This window comes from Dermacentor variabilis, chromosome 6, assembly GCF_050947875.1.
Source record: "Dermacentor variabilis isolate Ectoservices chromosome 6, ASM5094787v1, whole genome shotgun sequence".
Classification (NCBI taxonomy): domain Eukaryota; kingdom Metazoa; phylum Arthropoda; class Arachnida; order Ixodida; family Ixodidae; genus Dermacentor; species Dermacentor variabilis.
The window spans coordinates 127,703,476-127,725,545 of record NC_134573.1 but is presented as its reverse complement, the minus strand read 5'-3'; the positions used below and the strand labels follow the sequence as shown (position 1 = coordinate 127,725,545).

Below are 22,070 nucleotides of genomic sequence, written 5' to 3'. Positions count from 1 at the left end.
ACCACGCACTTTCATTTCGTCACTCGTCAGTTTCGCCTGATACGGCTCAACTGCAATATTAAAGAAAAAAACAGGTACAATGGTTTCTACCGACACAAATACGCTGAAATGTTATCAACTTGCTGTGGGACACGTGTATGCGGTTTAATGTGCTACGCATAAAATCAAACTCGAAAATTTGGTGTCCCTGACCCTTCGAATTCCCCGGAAGCCAACATTATACAAGAGCAGGTGGTATCAATGTATAAAATTTTATTGAACATACTCACTATACAAGTGACTGTGTAGAACACGATGTGGGATGAGCGACAAAGTGAACGTGAAGTTATCACAGGAACTATTAACAAGCGCCTCGTACATCAGCCTGGAAACCGCGCATCTCCGAGTGTGGTACGCAATCTCGGTTCCAGCGTTCTGTTGAACGTACTATAGAGGCTATCGGAGCACAACGACCGCGAACGCTGACAGAGAAAGAGGAACGTCCCCTGTAATTTGATTTTGGCCTCTCATTTTCATATTTTCTGTTCTCCGAGGACTGAACGAGTGCATAAATGTTGAGCCAGGCAAGGGATCGGGCCAGGTGGGCGTGAAGCCGCGCAGGGCGCCTTCACGACCAGATCAGGACGTGCTCCAGGTACTGCCTGGTGATGTGTCTGCGGTCCAGGTTGAGCGGGAAATAATTCGGGAAGGCCTGCGACGAGTGCAGGCCCAGCATATCCAGGGGGAACCGGTTGATCTGGGACATCCTGCGTCGAGAGGCAATCGCGTTCCACACACGGAAGTTCGCTTTCTTTTTACGGGAAAGTTGAAAGCTATAGAAGGGAATTCCGACAGAACCCATCTCGCGACGAATGAGGACGTTAATGCGATTAGCATGGAAGCAATACCATATTGCCGACGCCGTATTACTAACGCCGAAATTAACGTGCATGCAACGTGGGCTCCTCTCTCATGCTTTTCACTATAGGGTGCCTCGACGTAGCGCGTCGTACGCTACCTCGAGGCACCCTATTTTTCACTGCACACGCTTCGCCATCTAGCGACGGCGCCGCAAAGTTCGCGCGTTGCGTGGGTTCGATTTCGCCAAGCACTGAAGGAAATTTCAAAGGGTCTTTTCGTCACAAAACAACGGCACATACGCAGTGACACATACACAGTTACTCATGTTGCCGTCATAGAGGTTCATTGAAGAGCGGCGCACACCAAGTGGAACTTACCTCGCGTTCCAATGTGGCATCAAAGGGGTTCATTGAACAGCGGGACATACCCAGTAACCCATGTTGGTTTAACTGTAGGTTTCGAATCCCGATCGCTTTGCACAGCAGCCCGATGCGCTACCCATTACCGTGACCTAGGTTGGCGGGAAGCAAGCGGGCGGGGGAGGAGGACTTCGAGGCACTCTATATATAGCTGCAGCCCGCACACCCTCCGCCGGTGGAAATTTTCGTGAAGTACCCAAAGGACGCTAATCGCATGTACGCATTAACTTTGCTATTTGAAACGTTTCAAAAACAGGTGACTCGCTTAATCTGAAATCGCTGAACGCGATTTCCGACTCAACCTGCGATCTCACGGAGTGTACAATGTTTGTACAAAAAAACGTAGCAATAACTTTAAATCGGCGATAAATACCACGTCGCCGAAAGAACGGCTTCGCGTGACCGTCGGCAATGCCAAAACAGGCGCGCAGAGGAAACAGTATAACGCTATAGACCCGACATTTCGAGACGACGTGCTCAATTACAGCGAATTTCAAAATTTAGAATGTGCTTCGCGAATGTCTGCCTAAATTTGTAGTGCCCAAGATGGTGCATACTTCAAATTTCGTTCATATATCTCTACTTAAAGAAAGAAAAAGATGCGAAAATTCCCCTTTGACGTATAGACACTATTAGTTGGCATACATTTGCGCCACCGTAACAGCGCGGTTACCGCGTGGCATGGGGACGTGCGGATGCCGCTGTAATACGTGAGGCATATGCCACCCGGCTCCGGTGCTTTCGTTTCACGGCCGAGGTAAGACAGCTGTCACACTGTGGCGAAATTTGGGTAACCGCACTATAGACACGTTTGCGCAGGGCGGAAAGATCACGTCGACCACTCTGCAAATACATATAAGAACGCGTAAGAATATACATTCGTACGTCAAGTAGAATCACCGCTTTACGCTTCGGACCTCTTTCAGCCTTGAAACTGTCACGCCGAAACAGTGCACTGCTCGGTGCAGGTCGCCGTCGCATGGGAGCTTGTACGTGCCGTTCTCAATATATCTGGCATGCAAATTGCGGCAGCGGTGGCATCGTTGCAAGGACTTTTTGAACGCTTATCAAATGCCGCCAGGCTGACCCTTTCTTTTTCATTTGCTTATTCTCGTGACTAAATTAAATATGTCGCCCAAGCGCTGCCACAACATACACGTGGTGCCGCAGAAAGCTACTTCGCATATCTTAAGGTGCTGTTAAACATCGTTTTCACCGCAAAAAAAGTGACGCCACAGGCCATAAAAGCTGCAACGCGACAACTCAGTGCCTCACGTCGAGGATTTTCTGGAATACAGATTGTTTTAAATATGTTCATCTTATAGCTGGGTTGCGACTTTCTCAGCGTATATACGTACAGCCTTCCCGATATGTCGTCCAGGAACTTGCGGTACTGCGGCCTCAAGTTGTGGGGCTCCAAGATCGCCTGCGTTGCAAGAATCACACCTTTAACAGATACGCTTTCAGATCGCCTGGTCGTTCACGTATGTACACTTACACGCGCAATGCAATGTATGCTTCCTGCAACTTCGTACCATCTGTGAAACTCGTTTGTTTCGATCGGTATGACCGGATTCACAATTGGAAATACCGAGAGTTGGCTCTTCATTTCTACGAATGACGATCATAGATGATTTACATTACATGTTAAAATATTCATCATTCGTGCCTTTCAAATAATCTCTGTGGGAACTTTTCTTTCGCAATAATTATATTCTGTTTGGTTTTTGCGTTTGCAATGACTAGCATTAACGCATTAAATGCGTGGATCACAATATATTTTTATATCTTGCGAAGATGCCGCCCGAGTCCAAGGACTTCGAGCCGCCTCCTGAGGCCACCACAACAAAAACTGCCGAACTATTCTTTAATAATGTTTCTTCTTCTTCTTCTTGCGCTATCTAAGCACATAATTCCTGTTGAGGGTGCTGATTAAATCGCTTATTACGGCCCACTCTTCTGCACAATATACTGATTGTAATTGTTTTATTGGGGGCTTTAATAAACTGATTCTTAATTTCTGATAATAAAATTTTAAAAGAAACATGCGAATGTGTTTATATAGACGCCGGTTAGACTCCGACTTGGAATGTGGCTCAATAAGTTTGTTCAGTGTGAGGCGCACTACCGAACGAACACAATGTTTGAAAAGCTGTTGAAGCTGTCACGCGTGCACTGCCGAGGGAGATTAGTGCACGAGGCCCACTCACGACGTAGAGCATGATGCTCGTGCACACAGCATAGAGCCACACGGCAGCTCCTTCGAACTTGGGAACAAGCTGTTGCTCCGCGCTCTTCAGGTAGACGAGCTGCGGGAAACAGAAATGCGTTTCAGCGCGAGTGTGATGCACCAGAAAACTGGCACTAGAAATACACCAGAAACTACAGCAATATCTGCTCGGTCGGTGGGAATCCCGAGCAGGGGAATTCAGGATGGACTATGTACGAACGATCGTCGACACGACAGCACCCTTACGAGATCAAAACATTTGTTCCAGAAAGGTGATGCAACGGCCGCGCAAATATTTACCGACTACAGGCACGCCGATTAAAAGCGAACTTATTCGTAATTCGGACGCACAAACTGAAACTGAAAAGATGTCTGCGACATCTTTTCGCCCAAGAACCTCCGACTCGGTGTTGTTGGAAATAAACTTGGCTTGAAAAAAAACTGACAAGTGCTACGAGAAATTTCGAAATGCAAAGTTCGGACTGCATCCTCAGTGTCATGTTACATTCATTTGCGGAAAAGAAAATCGGATCAATCGTGGAATTTATGATCCGCTAGCTTGCCCCCACGGGTGACCACACCTGTTTACTTACGTATCACACCGCTTCATGTATCGTTAATACAGTGAAAGTCCGTTTAGACGCACTTCAGGGGGCGTCAAATGTTGATACGAGAGCTTGCTACGAGAAAGAAAAAGAAAAAATTCGTGTATGTCTACTTCGCCTTGCTGAGAACATTGCAATGTTCAACTGCGCATGTACATGCAGTCAGTATAAAACACGATGAACATTGGATGGATACGCAAGCGCACTCACGTACCCGCTATTGTACGATGCGGGCCGTCTTCCTGAACACAAGAAAGTTTCATCGCTGGGGTTTTACAGCTAGGCTACTATATCGGCAATAGAACCAACCGTAGTAGTGAGGGAAACCGCGTGCTTCGAAAATCGCTCGCAAAAAAAAATTTGTGTGCTGCGGCAAATGTCCACGAGCCGAAGGACTAAACAAACGGACGGCGTGAGCATTCACACTGCCATTTAAAGTTGCTACTTTCGTCAATTAGCGACTGAACGGTGTCTGAGATAACGCTCCAGCATGCGGTAATCGTTGCTTCACAGTGCTGCACCGAATATACGCTTACTTTCATGTCGAACCACTCTGCACTATAGTGCACAAAATATACAGTGTAGCCGTGTGATAGGACGCGAAACAATACAAAATGTTTCAGGACAGCAAAGGAGCGCAAGGAGGGTTCGATTCCCTGGACGGTATACGCTCTTTACGGTCCCATGTATATATAGTCGCATTTCGCATTGCTTCGCGTTTCTGATACACGACGACAGCCACGAGCCTACTAGCCCAGCGCCAAGCAGTGATGTAGTACAGAGCACATAGTGGCACCGACCTCGATGAGCTTCCAGAGCAGGTAGAGGGAGACGTAGGAGCTGGGGCAGACGGCGCACGCGAGTCCACCCGCGGTGCCGGCCACCAGGCCGTGCCAGTCACGTTGGCCGCCGCTCAACCAGCGAAGCAGGCAACTGCTCAGCTGTAATAGTGGAGAGAGAAGGTATAAAGTGGGGGGGGGGGGTTTGCCATACTGTATATATATATATATATATATATATATATATATATACGAAGGAAGTAGTTCTTCGGATCCGGTGTTTAATAAATGTAAAGAAGTCAGCAGGCGCACGCAAAAGAAAGCAAGAACAAACATTTAATTTCGACGTATTGGCCGGGGTCCGGCCTTCATCATGAGTGCGATTGCAAGGAGCAAGAGCTTTCTCACACTTTCTCCGTAAGAGCGGGAAAAAAGGAAGAAGAAAGAGCATGGGTGCATTCGTACATTCGTAGAAACACGCGTACGTTCAGTGGCACCTTAAATACCAACACGCGCACGTTCGCTCAAGTAAAGAAATAAAAAAAAAAGCAAAGCGTAGGTAGCCTATGAATACAAGCACGCGTACATTCAGTGGTGTCTGCAAGGGAGTGGCGTGAAAAATATAAAATCAAAATGAATGTACGTGTAGATGGTATTCACAGACTACCTATGCTTTTTTTTTTTTTTTACTTGAGTGAATGTACCCGTATTTGTAGTCATAGGCTACCTATGTCTTCTTTTTTATTATTATGTTTTATTACACTCTTACAGAGAAAATTTATAAATTGAGATCTGGGTGCTTGCAACCGTACCCATGATGAAGGCCAGACACCTGTACTTCTTTCATTATATCTGTGTGCGCGTGCTTGTGTGCCAACCCACATTCGAGAATTGATAATCAGGGAATGCAACTCTCTGCGGCCGAAAATGCGTGAGAGTACGAAGAGAAGGGGAGGAGGCTACAACGAAGGTAAAGCTAAAAAAAAAAAGTTGCACAGATACTGCCAACGTAGTTATGCTCGCTTTTTTGTATGGCTCAGACGGGGCCAGCGTAAAAGCGTTATCGCAGCAGCACCTGTAACCGCATAGAACGCACATTTCTACAGACACCTTTTCGTATAAGTTCTCCGGAGAATATTCGGCGTTTTTATTATTTTTATAAGTATTTGATAAACTATTATGCGGCGTCTTATAAATGATCTAGCTAAGAGAAACGCCGTATATAGGGTGGAGTTTTGATAAGCTGATTTTCGACCGGATGGTCTATATATATGGGACTGAAATTCACACAGGAACGAAGGCCAAGGATGGTCTAACGTTCAGCCATATTTGACCTACATTTGATCACGTTGGCTCTACACAATGGGCTCACATTGTTTCCGTCTTAAGTGCTACTTGCGTGCAGTGCCCAGATGCTTTCCTTCCTTTATTTTTTTTTATTCCGTCCTCACATCATTGCGGCCGCCAAGGTCGAGTGATCACTGGCACACAGTAATACCGGGCGTCATCATGCACACAACACACAAAATAACGCAGGTGTAGGATGCGCGTAGCGTGGGTTTGTCTTGCACCGCTGCACGCTCCAGTAGAAAGAAAGAAAGAAAGAAAGAAAGAAAGAAAGAAAGAAAGAAAGAAAGAAAGAAAGAAAGAAAGAAAGAAAGAAAGAAAGAAAGAAAGAAAGAAAGAAATGCGTGAGGCAGCGAATTGTTCTCTGAGGGGACGACGGCGAGGAAAAGGCAGACCCCTCCGCGGAATGCGTGAGGAACGTCCTTGAGTGCCTAATGAGCCGCTGTGCGCGTGCGCGCCGCGAGACTGCTTCCCTGTTGTGCGCAATGTGCTCGGCACGCGCACGAAGTTCATCCTTCGTCGAAAGAAACTAACCCATTACCCGCATGACCGCAGCCGATTCCGAGACATATATAGCCGGCTTCCCGTTGCCCCGCGCATTTATTTCTCGAAAGCTCTGAAAAGAGAAACGAACCCTCTTACCTGCCTTGAATATGTATATATTATGCTAGTTTTCTAGCCGCAGGGAATGAAATCTTAGAAATAAATGCTCCTCTTGCACTCTCTTGTTAGTTGGATGTGTTGTCACTAGATTTTCTAGAACGTACTTGCTCTATTACACTAGCGAAAACGCAAGAACGCTGCCGTCCTGTTCCTTACTGCATTCTCAAGACTATCACTTGTACAAGTGGTAATGCTGCGACTTCGTGTAATAGGTGAAACATCATTTTTGTTTCATCTGCGTACATATAAGGCGCAAGCCGTTGCGGAAATAAAACAGCTGCGACGTTCGTGCTTTATATATATATATATATATATATATATATATATATATATATATATATATATATATATATATATACACTACAACTATCAGTGGCCGGTCAGTAAAATGCCTAGGGAGTGTGCGAAAGCAAAGTGGAACGATCTGTGATTTCAGAAATAAGGGTCCACAGAAACCTTCAGGTTCCTACTGCTTGGCGACGCCAATTCGTAAGGTCCTGCAATCAAGTCAGGTTGAGATAACCTCAGTCCTGCATTTTGATATTCAATTATGTGCCGCCGGAAGAATAAAAGGTCGCAGTTTCGCAGGAAAGGCGAAGCAAAGATTGCGGTGCCAAATTAGTAGATAGCTATACGAACTAAGGATAGTAGCTTTATCGGCCGTATAAACTTGGTAAACATTAGCTTACTCGCTAAATTAACAAGCGCGGTGTCACTGTGTCACGAGCGCACATGCAAACATGAACACATCTCACTTGATGACCGCGCACACTCGCTGTCAACACGTGGAAGCAACAGCGAGCGAATCGACCTTCGTGCTGCCTTTCGTTTCAACGCGAACTAAGCAGCGAGAACACAGCGCACTCGAAGCTATCAGCACTCGGCGCACTCTGTGCCCATCGCAGATCACTTTCAAGATGGGCCCGCGCTGCCGAGCCTTACGCAGCCGCCACCGGAGTAGCATGCCCCCTCCCCCTCCTCCATCCCCCCACTCCCGGTGCCTCGCGCGTTAAGAAGGCCGCGCGCCACGACCCCGCTTTCCTCCCTTGCGCGCGCGAGATTGAGCCACCATCGTCGGCTCAACATCGTACGCTTTCACTCGCGCGGCAACGATGTTATTGCACTCGGACTTTACGGAACATCACGCTGATGCCCGCGGCAGAAATGCGCCTGGAGTGCCCATATAATTGCTATCGCAATAAAATTAGCGTGCCTCTCGAGCTCGCATACTGCGTGCTTGTGTGTAAGCTGGTACGTTGGACACAAGGGCAAACAGACCTATCTCACTGCGTTCAGACCGCATGCGCACTGGCCCTGCAGGCGTTATGATGACAGAATTTCTGGCAGATTTGTCGATGTATTTTAGTTCAAGGCCACGTTGAGCAGAATGACGGGGCAGTGAAATTGTTTCTTTTTAATTTTTTAAAGAGAATTATCGGGAGAGTTGGGGGTGTACCTCCTCAACGTTAAAAATCTTTTTATCTTCACTTTCCCGGCTTCTCGTCTCAAGAGGTAAGTCGGTTTGTCACGGCAAAAAAAGAAACACCATATTACCGTGGGTGCCTTGCAGCCCGCTACGGAATACAATAACCGACATCCTTTATGGCAGTGGCGGCGTTGTGAAACTGCTTGTCGTGAAATGGGTCCGTTCAAATGCGTTGACGACGCGTATTCGCAACAACGTCGTGCACATGCCACTTGTCTGGCGTTACGATTAGAGAAACCCAAATAATGACGATTCCTCTCTCTAATGCGGCTGGTGCCTATCGCATTAAAGAGGGAATATTATTAATCATGAGCGCCGTAAAACACCATAATACTACAAAGGCGTGTACTCACGCTGTAAAGTCCCGTCAGTCCGCCGAGAAAGCACCCCGTCCGGAGCGCCATCGGGCCTAGAAGCAGTCCGGAGAGAAGCTGTCGTATTCGTATCCTGCGGTATCCCTTGAGCACGCTGAAGCCGACGCCGGCTGCCCATCCAACGGTGCCGAACTTTAAAGCTACCTGCAGGAAGCAAGTACCCCCATCACACGTCGAGAAAGAAATACTCCAAGAGCAAAAATATCGCAGTTTCGCCATTTGGGCGTAGCAACGAATGCGATAGCAACACGTTAGAATAATACACGAAGTGTGAGGAGACTCGTAGCTTTAGTGGCAGTATGAATTGAAGTGAACGTAAGCTAAGTAAAGACGAGCTGTTGTGCTATAGAGGTCCTCTGTTTGAATCCTGCCATCGGTCAATTTATGTTTATTAATTAACGCTAACATCTTTCTTAGCGACTTTACCACCACTTCACAGCATCGGGTATGTTTCAAATCTGTTTTCTGAGCCGATCCCGGATGTAGTGCACAGCCGCGCCAATAAATTTACATAATTTCCAGGTTCGAGCTCCGTTATTGTTTCGCACATTTAATATTTAAGTCTGAGAAGACTTAAGATGAAAGACGTGCACTGTCGGTGTTTTGTTTCATGAGATTAGTTTGTAGGCTACTGTTCTATAAGATTCTGAGGAATAATTTTGTTAAGAATGCAAGACCTCGTATGAGCAACTTTAGTGATAGAATGGTGTGACAATATAACCAGCATATGCGGCATGTCACATAGCATAGCGAGGCATATAGCATACGTGTACCTAAATATATATGGAACCTCACGGCGACGGCAAAATTATCTTGGAGTGTCCATATAATTGCTATTGCAATAAGTTTTGCAGAAGTATGCAAGGTATACAGGTAGCATCACGCGAAGAAATTATTCGCATCCGCCTCACTGTAACCGAGTGCTACAAAGATAGCACAGTGCTACAAAACTCAATGAACTGCCATCGTCCAGCCATTCACTGCAGTAGACGGTAGGTTAAAGAGTCAACTTTTTTTTCTACAATACATGACGTCACGGATTTCATTATCGACTGTACTTTAATGCAAGATTAATGCGAAAACATCAGTCATTGTGCTTTCGGTCTTTATATTATTGCTTACTTGGTAGGCAAAAAAGCAAATTCGAAGCTGCACGTCATACTGCATCCCTTCACTTGTCCACTATAGGCGAGAACGTATTGGTAAGAAACTTTATCCCGCCTTCCCTCCAACATGCATACGCTCACAGTCCTATTCTGTTGATATATAACTAGGTATCAATAAGAACGCACAGTACAATTATCATCCTTCAGCAATGGCTTGTTTTAATTACAGACGTTCATTAAAATTGAAAACTTCAACGCGATAGATTGGCACGAGACCCTGCCTCAAGAACGTAGCGTTCGTTCGTGTTGCCCGGTGTTGTCCAATTTTCTCACACTGACCCTACTTATTCACGCGAATACGCAAGAAGCTCAATTTACAACCATTTGAAAGCTTTTGACAAAAATACTTAACTTATATTTAGCCACTGACCAAATAAAAAGTTCAAAAATGAAGTCTTGGAATCCATATAGGTTCCTTGTTCACAAGGCTGTCTATGCAGCAGATGAATAATCGATTGAAGAAATGTTTCATTTTACAAGAATGGTTCTTTTTCTTAATACATGGAAGGGGGAAAAAGTGTCTTGGAAGAGGATTGCGCACTCCGAGAAGCAGGACCTACAACAGGGAACCCTGAATAACAATGACAAAAAAAAAAAAGATTTGAAAAGCAGTCTCAATGGCACGTCGTGCAATGTCTCTGGCGTGACAGCACGTGCGTCGCGAGTGCGTTCGTCACGTGATCACAAGTCGCGACAGTCCTGTCTAGACGAGCGTTCGTCGAACTTTGGCTACACGATAAACCGGCACGACACTCACCTTGAAGAAATTGGCCAGGCAGCTGTACTGGTGTCTGCAGGTGCAGTGGCGTTCCCGCAGTAGCCGGAACGCACTGCCCAGCACCCGCAGAGCGCTTCCGTGGTCGCACGCACACTGATCGAGGAGCCCCCCGTTGGCGACTCCGTTCAACGGCAACAAACATTTGGCCCGCGGTGCGTCGTGCTTGACCGTGCCATTGACCGCGACGGTCGGGCACCTTAATTTACCTCCCACTTTGTTTGCGTACGCGTGTCCGTTGCCGTTGCACGTGATCAAGGGAGGCGCCTCGGTGATTGGCGTGACGTCGCACAATCGGACCAGCTTGTCGACGTCTCCGGGCGCCTTGAGGAGCTCGGCTTCCTTGAGAGCCAGCTTCGCCTCTAGTTGGGCGTAGCCGACGAGCTCCTCTTTTCCGATCAGGTGCCTGCCGAGGACAGGAAGAAAAGAGGCGGTTTGATTTGACCCGCCAAAATGGGTCGGGCGGCGATGGCTCTGTGCTGCAGTAAGTCTGCAGGTTTTGATTCTGTGTCGCCGCAGTTTTGTTCCGACTGGCGCGGAATGAAGAAACGTCTGCATGCAAACCATAGTTTCGTTGTATTATGTACTCCCATCCGTCTACGGCATCGCTTACAACTTACCGCACACACGCAAGCACAAAGGTATTTTCAGTACGCGAAGTGCAATGCGAAGCAACTCCGAGAAGTTTCCTTCTCCGCACAAAAACTATTCTTGTGGTGAAGCCAACTTCGACGACTGGTATTTAGGCAGTTATGCAAGCACACGCGCGTTTGCACAAACAACTTTTGAGGCTAGTCGGGAACACCATTAAACAGCTCTAGGCTGAACGTACACGATTCAGTGTTACCGTTTAACCGCGAACGAAGCAGGGAAGAAAGCGGAGCTGGCGGAGACATGATGTGGCGCCGTGTTCAACCAAAACGTATCCAAACGTTTCACTATCGCACGTGACGCACTCTTGGCCGGAAAAGCCATAGTATCAGGAAGCATCTGTCGCTGCGGAAACATCTGTGCGCGCTAGCAGATGCGCCAGCATATGCAATGTGCTTGAACACACTGTAGAGTCACATGATGTCGCAAAAAGCGTTGCTGTTCGTATAGATTAGTCCTGGTGCTCCAGCGAAACAGTACCACTAAAACGTATGCGTTCAAGCTAGGCTCTGCGTATAGTTTGTAGAAGAGCAAAGACAGACCGCGAGACATACAGTATGCACAATGCTTCAGCGTTTTTGCGCGTCTGGATACTAGCTTGGCTGTTGCACAAGTCGCATTGTTAATGAGCTTTCTTTTTTTGTTTTCTCGTGAAGCTTGCCTTGCGGTATAGCTGTTTACATCAGTAAACATTTATACGGCTATGGTTATAGTTATATGAATACGGCGTTCAACATATATATTTAAATAAAACATATATATTGTTAATGGCTTACATTGCGAAATGAATGCTTACAGATGTCTTACCTCAAAACAAGTGGCACGATATCATTGAAATGGCCATTTTTCCTGTAATGAGAACAAACACACTGTAGCTCAACCGTGTTTAGGAAGGGGGGCGGGATGGGGAGGGGCAATATGTCAAACTTAAACAACAGTATTCAATATGCTAATTGTTGTTTCAATTATTTGCTTCGCTTTATCCCATCAAACCAACAAATCATCGAAGCTTAAAAATTTAATTTAATCAAAATTGCATGCAATGAAATCCATGCGTACCTTGCATAATAAATATATCCTCCAAGGCTGAGTGCGAACATCGCCACCTATGGAGGAAACAAAAGTTATGGCGGAATAAGAAACAAGGAGATAATTTCAAATCGAAGACAACGACGATACTCAGGCACCCAATGTAGTAAGCAGCCCTGGCATCAAATTTGAAGGACAATTTTTGCTCTTGTCAGTCAAATTTATCGACAGGTAACGTGTTTTGCTTCTCATTAAGTGTACACTTTTTTTCATCCTCTCAAGCGCGAGAAACACAACGTGCATTTTTCGGCAACGTTGATTTCTATGCAACTGGCTGCAGAATGAAAAACTCAGCAGGTGAACTGTCTATTTACAATAGTGGACTAGGCCGACATCCTGTTGATCTTAGCGACTGCGCAATAATTGAACTCCCTACTCATATGGTTAATGCCAAAACACCTTCGAGGAAGTAGTTAGTTATTAGTAAATTATTTAGTTAGATTGTATGCTCGCTCGTTAGTTACCTGGCTAGTGTTCTAGGGCGCAGCCATGCTTTATTGTAGTGCGCCGCGATATAGTCACAACAATTACGTAAATGGCATTACGTCAGACATTAACAGTTTTAAGCCCATTTATAGAAAGTTTTACAGTTTAAAAATTTTCTACGAGTGAGATTTAAGAGAATTATGGAGCGTAGCAAAACGCGATGCTTATAAAATTTGCAAACCGAACTTTCTTCGCTTGTTCTTCATATTGAGAACAGGTCATTAAAATACGCGCGAGACTTAAACCGACGCAACTCGCTGTGCAAGTAGGCTGTTTCTCAGAAATAGATAAGGAAATTACACTGCCCAAATGCTAAAATGCTACCCTCTGTTTTAAACAAATCAGCACTGGAAGCGCTTGACGTTACTTCGCGTAGTTAGGTCTGAACTTCATACCTTTTACCACATGTAGTGCTTTTGTTACCTAAAATGTTTTCTTAATTCTGTTGCATCTATTGGCTCTCGTAAATGAACATTTTTCCTCTGCGTGTTTCCACGCAACTAGCGAGTATATTAACTTTGCACGCCTGCGGAATGTATTTTGCCAATGTTTTGCAAGCAGGACAGACGTGTGCCGCCATGGATGTTGTGATATGTGCTGCTGAACAGTACAGGGCTAGGAAGCCTTTTCAAGCGCTCTAGAGCTTTCGAGTTCTTATGCCCTCCGCTCTCCAAAGCTAAAATTTCATTGGTTGATTGGTTTGAGTGACTTATTTAATTGATTGATTGGTTTGAATGACTTATTTAATTGATTGATTGGTTTGAATGACTTATTTAATTGATTGATTGAGTTGAATGACTTATTTAATTGATTGATTGGTTTGAGTGACTTATTTAATTGATTGATTGAGTTGAATGACTTATTTAATTGATTGATTGGTTTGAGTGACTTATTTGATTGATTGATTGATTGATTGATTGACTGATTGATTGATTGATTGATTGATTGATTGATTGATTGATTGATTGATTGATTGATTGATTGATTGATTGATTGATTGATTGATTGATTGATGTTATCGTGTCGACAGCATTGCAGAACAACAGTTTCACCTCGAAGTTGGGTACGTCCCTGACGACTCCTCTGCTGCGTAGCATACGGTAAACAATTTCAGAAGCCTGAAAGAAGAAGAAAAAAAATTAAAGGCATTGGTTAGGTAAAGCTTCATATACAGGAGACAATTAATGCGCGGCTGCAGAGGAAGTGCAGCTCGCACTCACCAAATTGAGCATGTACAGCGCCAGGACTGACCTCCTGTGGGAACGAGCGCAGAGAAAGGGAACATACCCCAGTGAATTAGCATTGAAGTTACGAAGGTAAAATTACAATAAACTCCTGCTTTGGCTATTCACGAAGAAATCACTCAAATAACGACGGTGACTGCTCCATATTGCAACAATGCTTCTAGAAGTTAGCCTTTCTTGCGTTTCCCATTCCAGTGATGTCGATTAAAATTATAATGAAGCATCCTGGTGACTTCGAAGCTATCAGATAACTACTCAAACGAGCAACCCTTATTCCCGAACAGGATGAATAATTTTTTACCGTAAGCAGAGCGGTATTCTTCTCGCTTTGCTTCGAAAAGCCACTTCGAAAAGTGACACAGTATCGTCATAGTTGCAGTTTCATTTATTTATATTTTTGTGGCATACGATCTACCGTATAGCCCAGGGCACGCACGAAATTATTTTCAGGTTCTGCTGCGTTTAAACTGTTCCCTGATTTTCTGTTTTTCCAACTTCTCTGTAACGCAGGTAACATTGCGTTATTAAAAAGAGTAAATAAAACGCTTTTTTACGTTTAATAGCAGCGGAGGAATGTTTTTACCTTGCCGGTCGCTCGATCGTGATGGCACAGGCTGAAGAAAGAAATCCACACAGCAGCGTGGACTGCATCAGATGCAGCCGGCCTGTCAGCCGCCTGTGAGAAATGAAGAAAGAAAACCAACAAAAGCGTCCTTTCAGCGGCTGCTGACCGGTGTTGCAACGTGTTACGCAATCTGGGGCGAAAAACATAACAACAAAGTGTACGGACGTCTTGAATCAAACAGAAAGCGTACAGAACAAAAAATAAAATAAAAATCAGGAATACGTGCGGCTTAGAAGAACCGCAGCTCAAATTGTAGAGAAGGCAATGAGAAGGCTGTATAGGCTCCGGAAGTGTATATCTGATGAAAAGAATGGAGGCTGGGGGGGGGGGGAGGCGAGGTCAGATGCATGGCCTTATTTCGCGATCGCATACCTTCTTAGTTATTGTGAAACCCAGCCTTAAATTACTACATTAAATAGGGGTCAGCTTTCAGGGGCTATGTATGACAGCGCGCACTACTTGCTGAGTAAAGGGAACTAAGCGCTGGTTTCGCTTTCTGTACGAATTATTAGTCGCCAGTGATGCAACGATTTCATCAGAAAGCGCAAGCGGAACGTTAGTGCCGGTGATAATTTACACACGGCCTTATTTTAGCTTGAAAGCCGTATGCGAATACACCTCGCCGTTGCGTGTTCGTCCTCTGATAAAGCGATGCCCGATTACGCGTATACGCTTTTCTTTTTATCAGAACTTTATTTGGCCTAATTTGTTTATCGACCTAAAATAGTCGTCTCAAAAAAGCGAATAAGCATGTTGGATGTTGGCGCCGGTTTGTGTTCCATATGTACCTGATCATATCATAAGGAAGCCAACAAACAAAGACACCAAGGACAACACAGGGGAAATCAACTGTACTTAATTGTATTAAAGAAGTGATAAATTGCCCTCGTCTTTGTTCCGCGTAGCTGGCGTATTCGTTAAGAGTTATTTTACAGCGAAGCTGTATATGGCTAGGGTTCCATGCATTTTTGTTCTCCGTGAACAAAAACTATCATAATCAATGGTTCATACCCCCGTAAGCATTCACGCTCCCGTAAGCAAGCAAAAAATGCAATGGCTCATAGCCCCGTAAGGCAGAGGCTACAAGCACTCAGCAAAGTGAGGCGAACAATGCTTAAATTATTTCTAATAACGCATACAACATACAGAACAGCATGTCGAAAACTGTCATCATCAATGGCTCATACCCTCAGCCGTAAGCAGGAAAAAAATGCAATGCCTCATAGTCCCGTATGGTTCATGACTACTCAATTTGCGTGAATTAGCTGCGAAGACACTTACCCTGTCGTAGTGTCACCGCAGGTACAGTACGCACACTCATTTGCTGTCTTGATCGGTGTTCATCATTTCACTCGCAACTGCAACCGCATTCTTTGATAATGTCAAATCGATGCACGTGGTAATAGTTATTTCCCAGGGGAAACGTTGGTGGAGGTCCGAAGCGATTCTGATCCCTGTTATAGTTGTCGGTGATTTCAAAGTGGATGTGTCGGTACCGGAAAGGGAGCGCGGTTTGCACGCTCCGTGTTGCCCTTGCGATGCCACACCGATCCGGCCCGACCCACCACCCAGCATCGTACGTGCATCGATTTGACATTATCAAAGAATGAGACTGCAGCTGCGAGTGAAATGATGACCACTAATCAAGACAATAAATAAGTGTGCGCACCGTACCTTTCGGTCACGATGACCACCCATCAGTACAACAAATGAGATCGTACCTTTGTTCAAAATTATGTGTCACCTCCGTCATAGGCGTACCTACCGGAGGGGGGGGGTGAAGGGGGGGGCAAGGGGGCACTTGCCTTCAGTGTCAAAAGGGGGGGGGGGCAAATTAAGTTATTTGCCTCCACCCCCACCTCCCCCCTTTTGAAAGCGGCCGCTTTCGGTTGCGTGATATACAGTGCAACAAAAGTACAGCTGAAGCTAAATTTTCTTTCTTGATACAGAGAGAGAGAGAGAGAGAGAGAAGTCATAAGGAAAAGGCAGAGTCGCGACATAAGTAATGCTTTTCTTTACTACGCATCCTCTGCTTGGACAGCGAGGATTGTTTTTTGTGCCTTCTCGGTATGCTCTGTATAGCGGACACGCTCGCGTTGCGGAGAACGCCTTGCGCTGGGCAGTTCCCACGATAAAGAATGTCAGCTTGCGCAACTTGCATCGTGCCCAGTTTTTTGGGACCTCTATATCCGTATTTGAATCAGCTTGCTACATTTAACCTGCGGTTGAGGGAGAGGTACGGATAAAGTATTATAATCAATCGCTCCCAAGGATTGGTGTGCCTTACGGCATGAAATCATTGGATTATCAGATGCTGGAACTATCTATATCTGTCCAGAGATAGCCTACATACTGTTGCAGTCTCACTATCTTATCATCGAAAATCTAATCAACCTCTTACAGGTATAGCTGTCGAATTTAATTGCGTTATCACGACTTATCGCAGATATGCAAGGTCGCAGGATCGAATCCCGGCCACGGCGGCCGCATTTTGATGGGGGCGAAACACGAAAACACCCGTGTACTTAGATTTAGGTGCACGTTAAAGAGCCCCAGGTGGTCTTCTAACTTTCCGGAGTGTTCCGCTACTGCGTGCCTCATAATCAGAAAGTGGTTTTGGCACGTAAAACCCCATAATTTAATTTTCCGGTTCTCAACACACAAAACTGTTACAGTTCTCTTTTCGCAGAAGCGAGGGTTACACTGCACTCAAGGCCTCACATTGCATGGTACAACGCTGCCGGTCAAAGAACACTATAAATTTCTAGGCGTAACGCTTGACACTAAACTGAACTTCCTGTCCCACATTAACACAACTAAAATTAAAGCAAATAAAGCGCTAACTATCCTCAAGGTTTTATCACATAAGCACTGGGGATCTGACCGAACATGTCTACTACGTATATACCGGTCCCTTGTACGTAGCATCCTCGACTACGGCAGTGTAGTCTATGGTTCAGCTAGGCAGTCCTACATTAAGCGACTTGATCCAGTTCATAATCTCGGCCTACGACTGGCAAGTGGTGCCTACAGGACATCGCCTGTACAAAGTTTATACGTTGACTCTAATGAGCCTTCATTACAGCACCGCAGAGCACAACTTACACTTTCCTATGTATTGAGAATTTGGTCATCACCACAACATATATGCTACAACATCGTAACACAGTGCAAATCACGAGTACGCTACACAAATAAACCAAACATGATTCGACCACTCATCTTACGACACGAACAATACTGCCAGACTTATGATATTCCTCCTGAAGCACTGCAGGTTGCCGAAAGGCCACCAAGATTGCCCCCGTGGTGCAATTTTACACAACTATGTGACTTGACGTTAACAGATGTAAAGAAAAAAGACATTTCACAAGAACACATAATACAAGAGTTCCGAGCTATTCAAGAAAAATACAAAAATTACACTGAATTTTACACTGACGGCTCTAAAACACAAGAACACGTAGGTGTTGGGATCGTGACGAAAAATTGGGAAAATAGCATTCGGATAAATAATTTTTCTTCAGTATTTACCGCCGAAGTTTATGCGATATGGATGGCAGTTAAGAAAATTACTTCAGACAAGCAGAAGAATACTATTATTTATACCGACTCGTTAAGCGCTCTAAGAGCCCTAAACTTAAACTCCGCGTCTGAACCCCTGCTTGGCGATATCTTAAACATAGTACTTAACAAGAAATACGAAGGAACCATACGACTCTGCTGGGTTCCAAGCCATGTTGGTATACCAGGGAATGAAGCAGCAGATAGAAGCGCGTCCATGGCAGCGCAAAAAAAAGCATAACACACATAACACTTCCATACAAAGACAGTATCCGAGCGGTTCGTAAGGCCCAAGCATCAAAATGGCAACAAGAACGGAACTCGTGCGTAAATAACAAGTTACATATGACTACACCCCTGCTTCGCGAGTGGAAATCATGCATTCACCAAGAACGGTTCTATGAAGTAATGCTATGTCGACTTCGAATTGGACACACGCATCTAACACACAATTTTTTACTTCGAAACGAAAACCCACCAACATGCGAGAAATGTCATGAACCGCTTACAGTAACCCACACCATCATATCATGTCCACACACTGAAACACAGAGGCGGAAACATTTCAAAAAATTATATCACTTACATACACCTTTGCACCCTGCCTTAATATTGGGCGACGATCCACTAGTGCCATTCACTAACTTGTTCGAGTTTTTAGATGAAACCGGTTATCTACATCGACTTTAAGATACCACAGCTAATGCTACAGTAACAATAGTTTTTATACTGTCCTGTGACTGGCGCAGCATGGCCTTAGTCGCTTTTGCGCCATTAAACCCGAATTAACTAACTAATTTTAACTAATATCGTAGATATGCTCGTGAAAATGACCTTGGTCTAACCTGCAGAGCCATTTCAAAAGAGAGAGAAATTTATTTACAGAAAGGTAGAGAGGTCGGCCTGAGCCATAACTTGCTCTGGCCTGCTACTCTACTCTGGGGAAAAGGGACGGGGAGGGAAAGGGCTGATGAATGATGATGGTGTAAGGAAGAGATGCGTATATACAAATTCACAGAGTTGTGGCATCTCTAAAGCCATGCGTCCAGCCCAGTGGCTTGGAGAAAAGCTATAGCGGCTCTTGTTACCAGGGCTGCGCTGGTTGCATTAGGCCAAGGACCTAAAAGAAACTCGTCCGATAGCGGTCTCTCATGGATCTTTGCTATGGAAGAGACAAGTTTCTGTCGTTCTTGCGCGTAGGCGGGACACACAGGAAATATATGTTCAAGTGTTTCTGGCACCTCACAGCATTCACAGTTTGGGCTAGTATCACTGGCACATATCATATTTCTATAACGGCTGGTGAATGCGACACCAAGCCGAATCCGGTGCACCATGCTCGTGTGGTTTCTTTTGAACTTGTGAGGCATACGAAATCTCATTTCTTGGTCCCATTTGTGTAATCACTTGTGTCGTCGATCTGGTTGGGTCCAGTGTTCCAACGTAGAGTTGCGGTTCACGCGACGAAGTAGGGCGTTTGTGTCTGTTCGTGAGAACGGAATGCGTACTTCACAAGCATTATCTAAAGCAGTTTTCGCTTCAGCGTCTGCCTGTTCGTTCCCATCACGCCACAGTGTGATGGTATCCACTGAAAGGTGACGTTGTGGACATTTCTAGTTGCGTGGTCGAGATACTCTGTAATTTCTATAGCCATAGAATAATACGGGCCCCGTCTGAGGACACAGCCAATCGTTTGCAGAGCTTGCTTGCAATCGCAGAATATCGTCCATGCGTGAGGAGGCTCTTCGGAGAGAAATCGAAGTGCCTCCAGGATAGCAACAAGTTCTGCGGCAGTTGATGCTGAGCTACGGTCTAGTTTAAACCGCCGAGCGATGATCATATGTGTAATGACGAAGGCTGCAGTGGAGGCATATGGTGTGACAGAGCCATCGGTATACACATGTACAGTATCTCCGTACTCTGTAGAAATGTGCAACAGGGTGAGTTGCCTGAGGCCAATAGATGCAACGAATTACTTTTTAGTAATTCCAGGGATCTGCAATGTAACGACAGGTTTAGGCAGAACCCACGGGGGTATTCTCGGTATACAGTCGGGAGAAAATCCTGACGGCAAAACACTCTGATGCCGCGATATAGTCCTTGAAAAGCTGGAACCTGGGTGGGTGGTAGGGAGCGATGACAGAGGATGGTGCCTGTGTCGGGTCAACACGCGAAGGTACATTCGAAGAGGCTCGCAGAGCAAGTACACCCGAATAGGACAAGCACGAGCTTCCGCTATTGTTCCATTGGTTGACGTGCATCGTGGGAGGCCCAAACATGTGCTCAATGCTTGAGCTTGAATGCTCTCCAGCGCGCGCACACAACTAAGTCCCATGCTTGAGAGCGCCGGCATGCTGTACCGTATATACTCTACGAATAGTGCTTGGTACAATTGGAGTAATGACGACTCCGAGGGGCCCCATCTTGTTGCTGCCACGACGCGAAGGACGTGAACAAAACTCTTCAGCTTTGACTTCAGTGCGGCGACGTGTCTTGACCAAGATAATCCCCGGTCTATGACTAAGCCAAGGAATCTGTGGTGTGTAACCGTAGGTATCGCTACGCCGTTAACAATTATCGGATACCTGGTCATTCGTTTTCGCGTGAATGTAATCACGGAACATTTTTCTGTTGAGAGTCGGAGGCCTTGACGCCGAAGATACTTAGCTGTGATTGTCACTGCACGTTGAAGCCTAGCACGCATTTGGGGACGGGTTACCAATAAAACACCGACTTGAATTTTTTCTAAAGGTACGTGTCACTTCCTACTTTGAGGATTTAATTTTCAAGCTGTTTTTAAATAATACCTACACTATTACGCGTTTCCAGGCAAGGATAAAAACAGTAGATATTTCGTATTTTGAAAAAATGAAGACCACTTTTTGGTGACGTGTACTGAAAATTTGCACTCTGTGGGTTGCTTATGTGCTCTGAAGACAGTTACTGAATAGTCGCTTTCTACTAATTTTTATGCCTTCCAGATGCCATTTAGTTTTCTCCCCCGGTATCCTCGGTAAAACATGTGGGGCATGGTGTATATATTTATTCGAAGTGTGAAGCCATGTTATATGTGACCATCGGTATTTGTTTATTGTGTAGGTTCATTACAGACTTTGTAGAAAGTTACTGACTGAAGCGTTCCAGGGTGTCATACTGCCGCTAATCGAAATGTTTCCCAGGCTCCTAAAACAACAGCACGAGAGACAGTTGAATTCCCGTGAAAATAGATAGAATTTTAAGCGCAATGCGTTGCGAAACTTTCACTTTCCTGCTTTAAAAGCAAGTGTTGCGGATATTTATTAAACCCCCGTTTTTCCATACGCTTCAATGCATCATACGAGATTCGTAGTTTGTTTCTCCAGTGTCCTCGGCAAGCTAAACAAGGCATCTTGTTTATATATGGGGAAAAGGAGTAGCAAGGTATGGTCAATGTCTAGGCAATGTTCGAAATGGGTGGGTTAAATGCGCATTTTCTAGTAGTAGTAGTATGCAAGTATTCCATAGCGTTATTAGTCTGTTTTACGAAACTTGTAAAACTTAGACGGCTGTGCTGGCAAATTACAACTACAACTGAGGTCATAATTTGCGAACATAAGGGGAACAATACACCAAGTTTATGTGCGATGGTAAATGAGTGTTGATCAACTACAAGGTTAAAAAAATTGTAAGCAAGTGTTCGAAAGTATCACACTGCTGCTGTTAGCTAGGTTCCCAACGTCCCAAGAAC

At 45.2% G+C, this 22,070-nt stretch overlaps 1 protein-coding gene across 1 annotated transcript in view; it reads right to left on the bottom strand.

Moving 5' to 3' along the window:
* Positions 1-235: 235 nt before the first annotated feature.
* Positions 236-22,070, bottom strand: part of LOC142585195 (transmembrane protein 135-like) — a 50,355-nt gene continuing 28,520 nt past the window's right edge. Inside the window, exons 3-13 of the mRNA XM_075695757.1 lie at positions 14,738-14,830; positions 14,131-14,164; positions 13,963-14,028; positions 12,395-12,441; positions 12,143-12,184; positions 10,667-11,090; positions 8,723-8,887; positions 4,895-5,035; positions 3,470-3,568; positions 2,618-2,685; positions 236-746 (exon numbers count right to left, since the gene is read on the bottom strand). Of these exons, the coding sequence (XP_075551872.1) occupies positions 608-746; positions 2,618-2,685; positions 3,470-3,568; positions 4,895-5,035; positions 8,723-8,887; positions 10,667-11,090; positions 12,143-12,184; positions 12,395-12,441; positions 13,963-14,028; positions 14,131-14,164; positions 14,738-14,830 (1,318 nt within the window). The 3' untranslated portion in view covers positions 236-607. The remainder of the gene's footprint in view (positions 747-2,617; positions 2,686-3,469; positions 3,569-4,894; positions 5,036-8,722; positions 8,888-10,666; positions 11,091-12,142; positions 12,185-12,394; positions 12,442-13,962; positions 14,029-14,130; positions 14,165-14,737; positions 14,831-22,070) is intronic.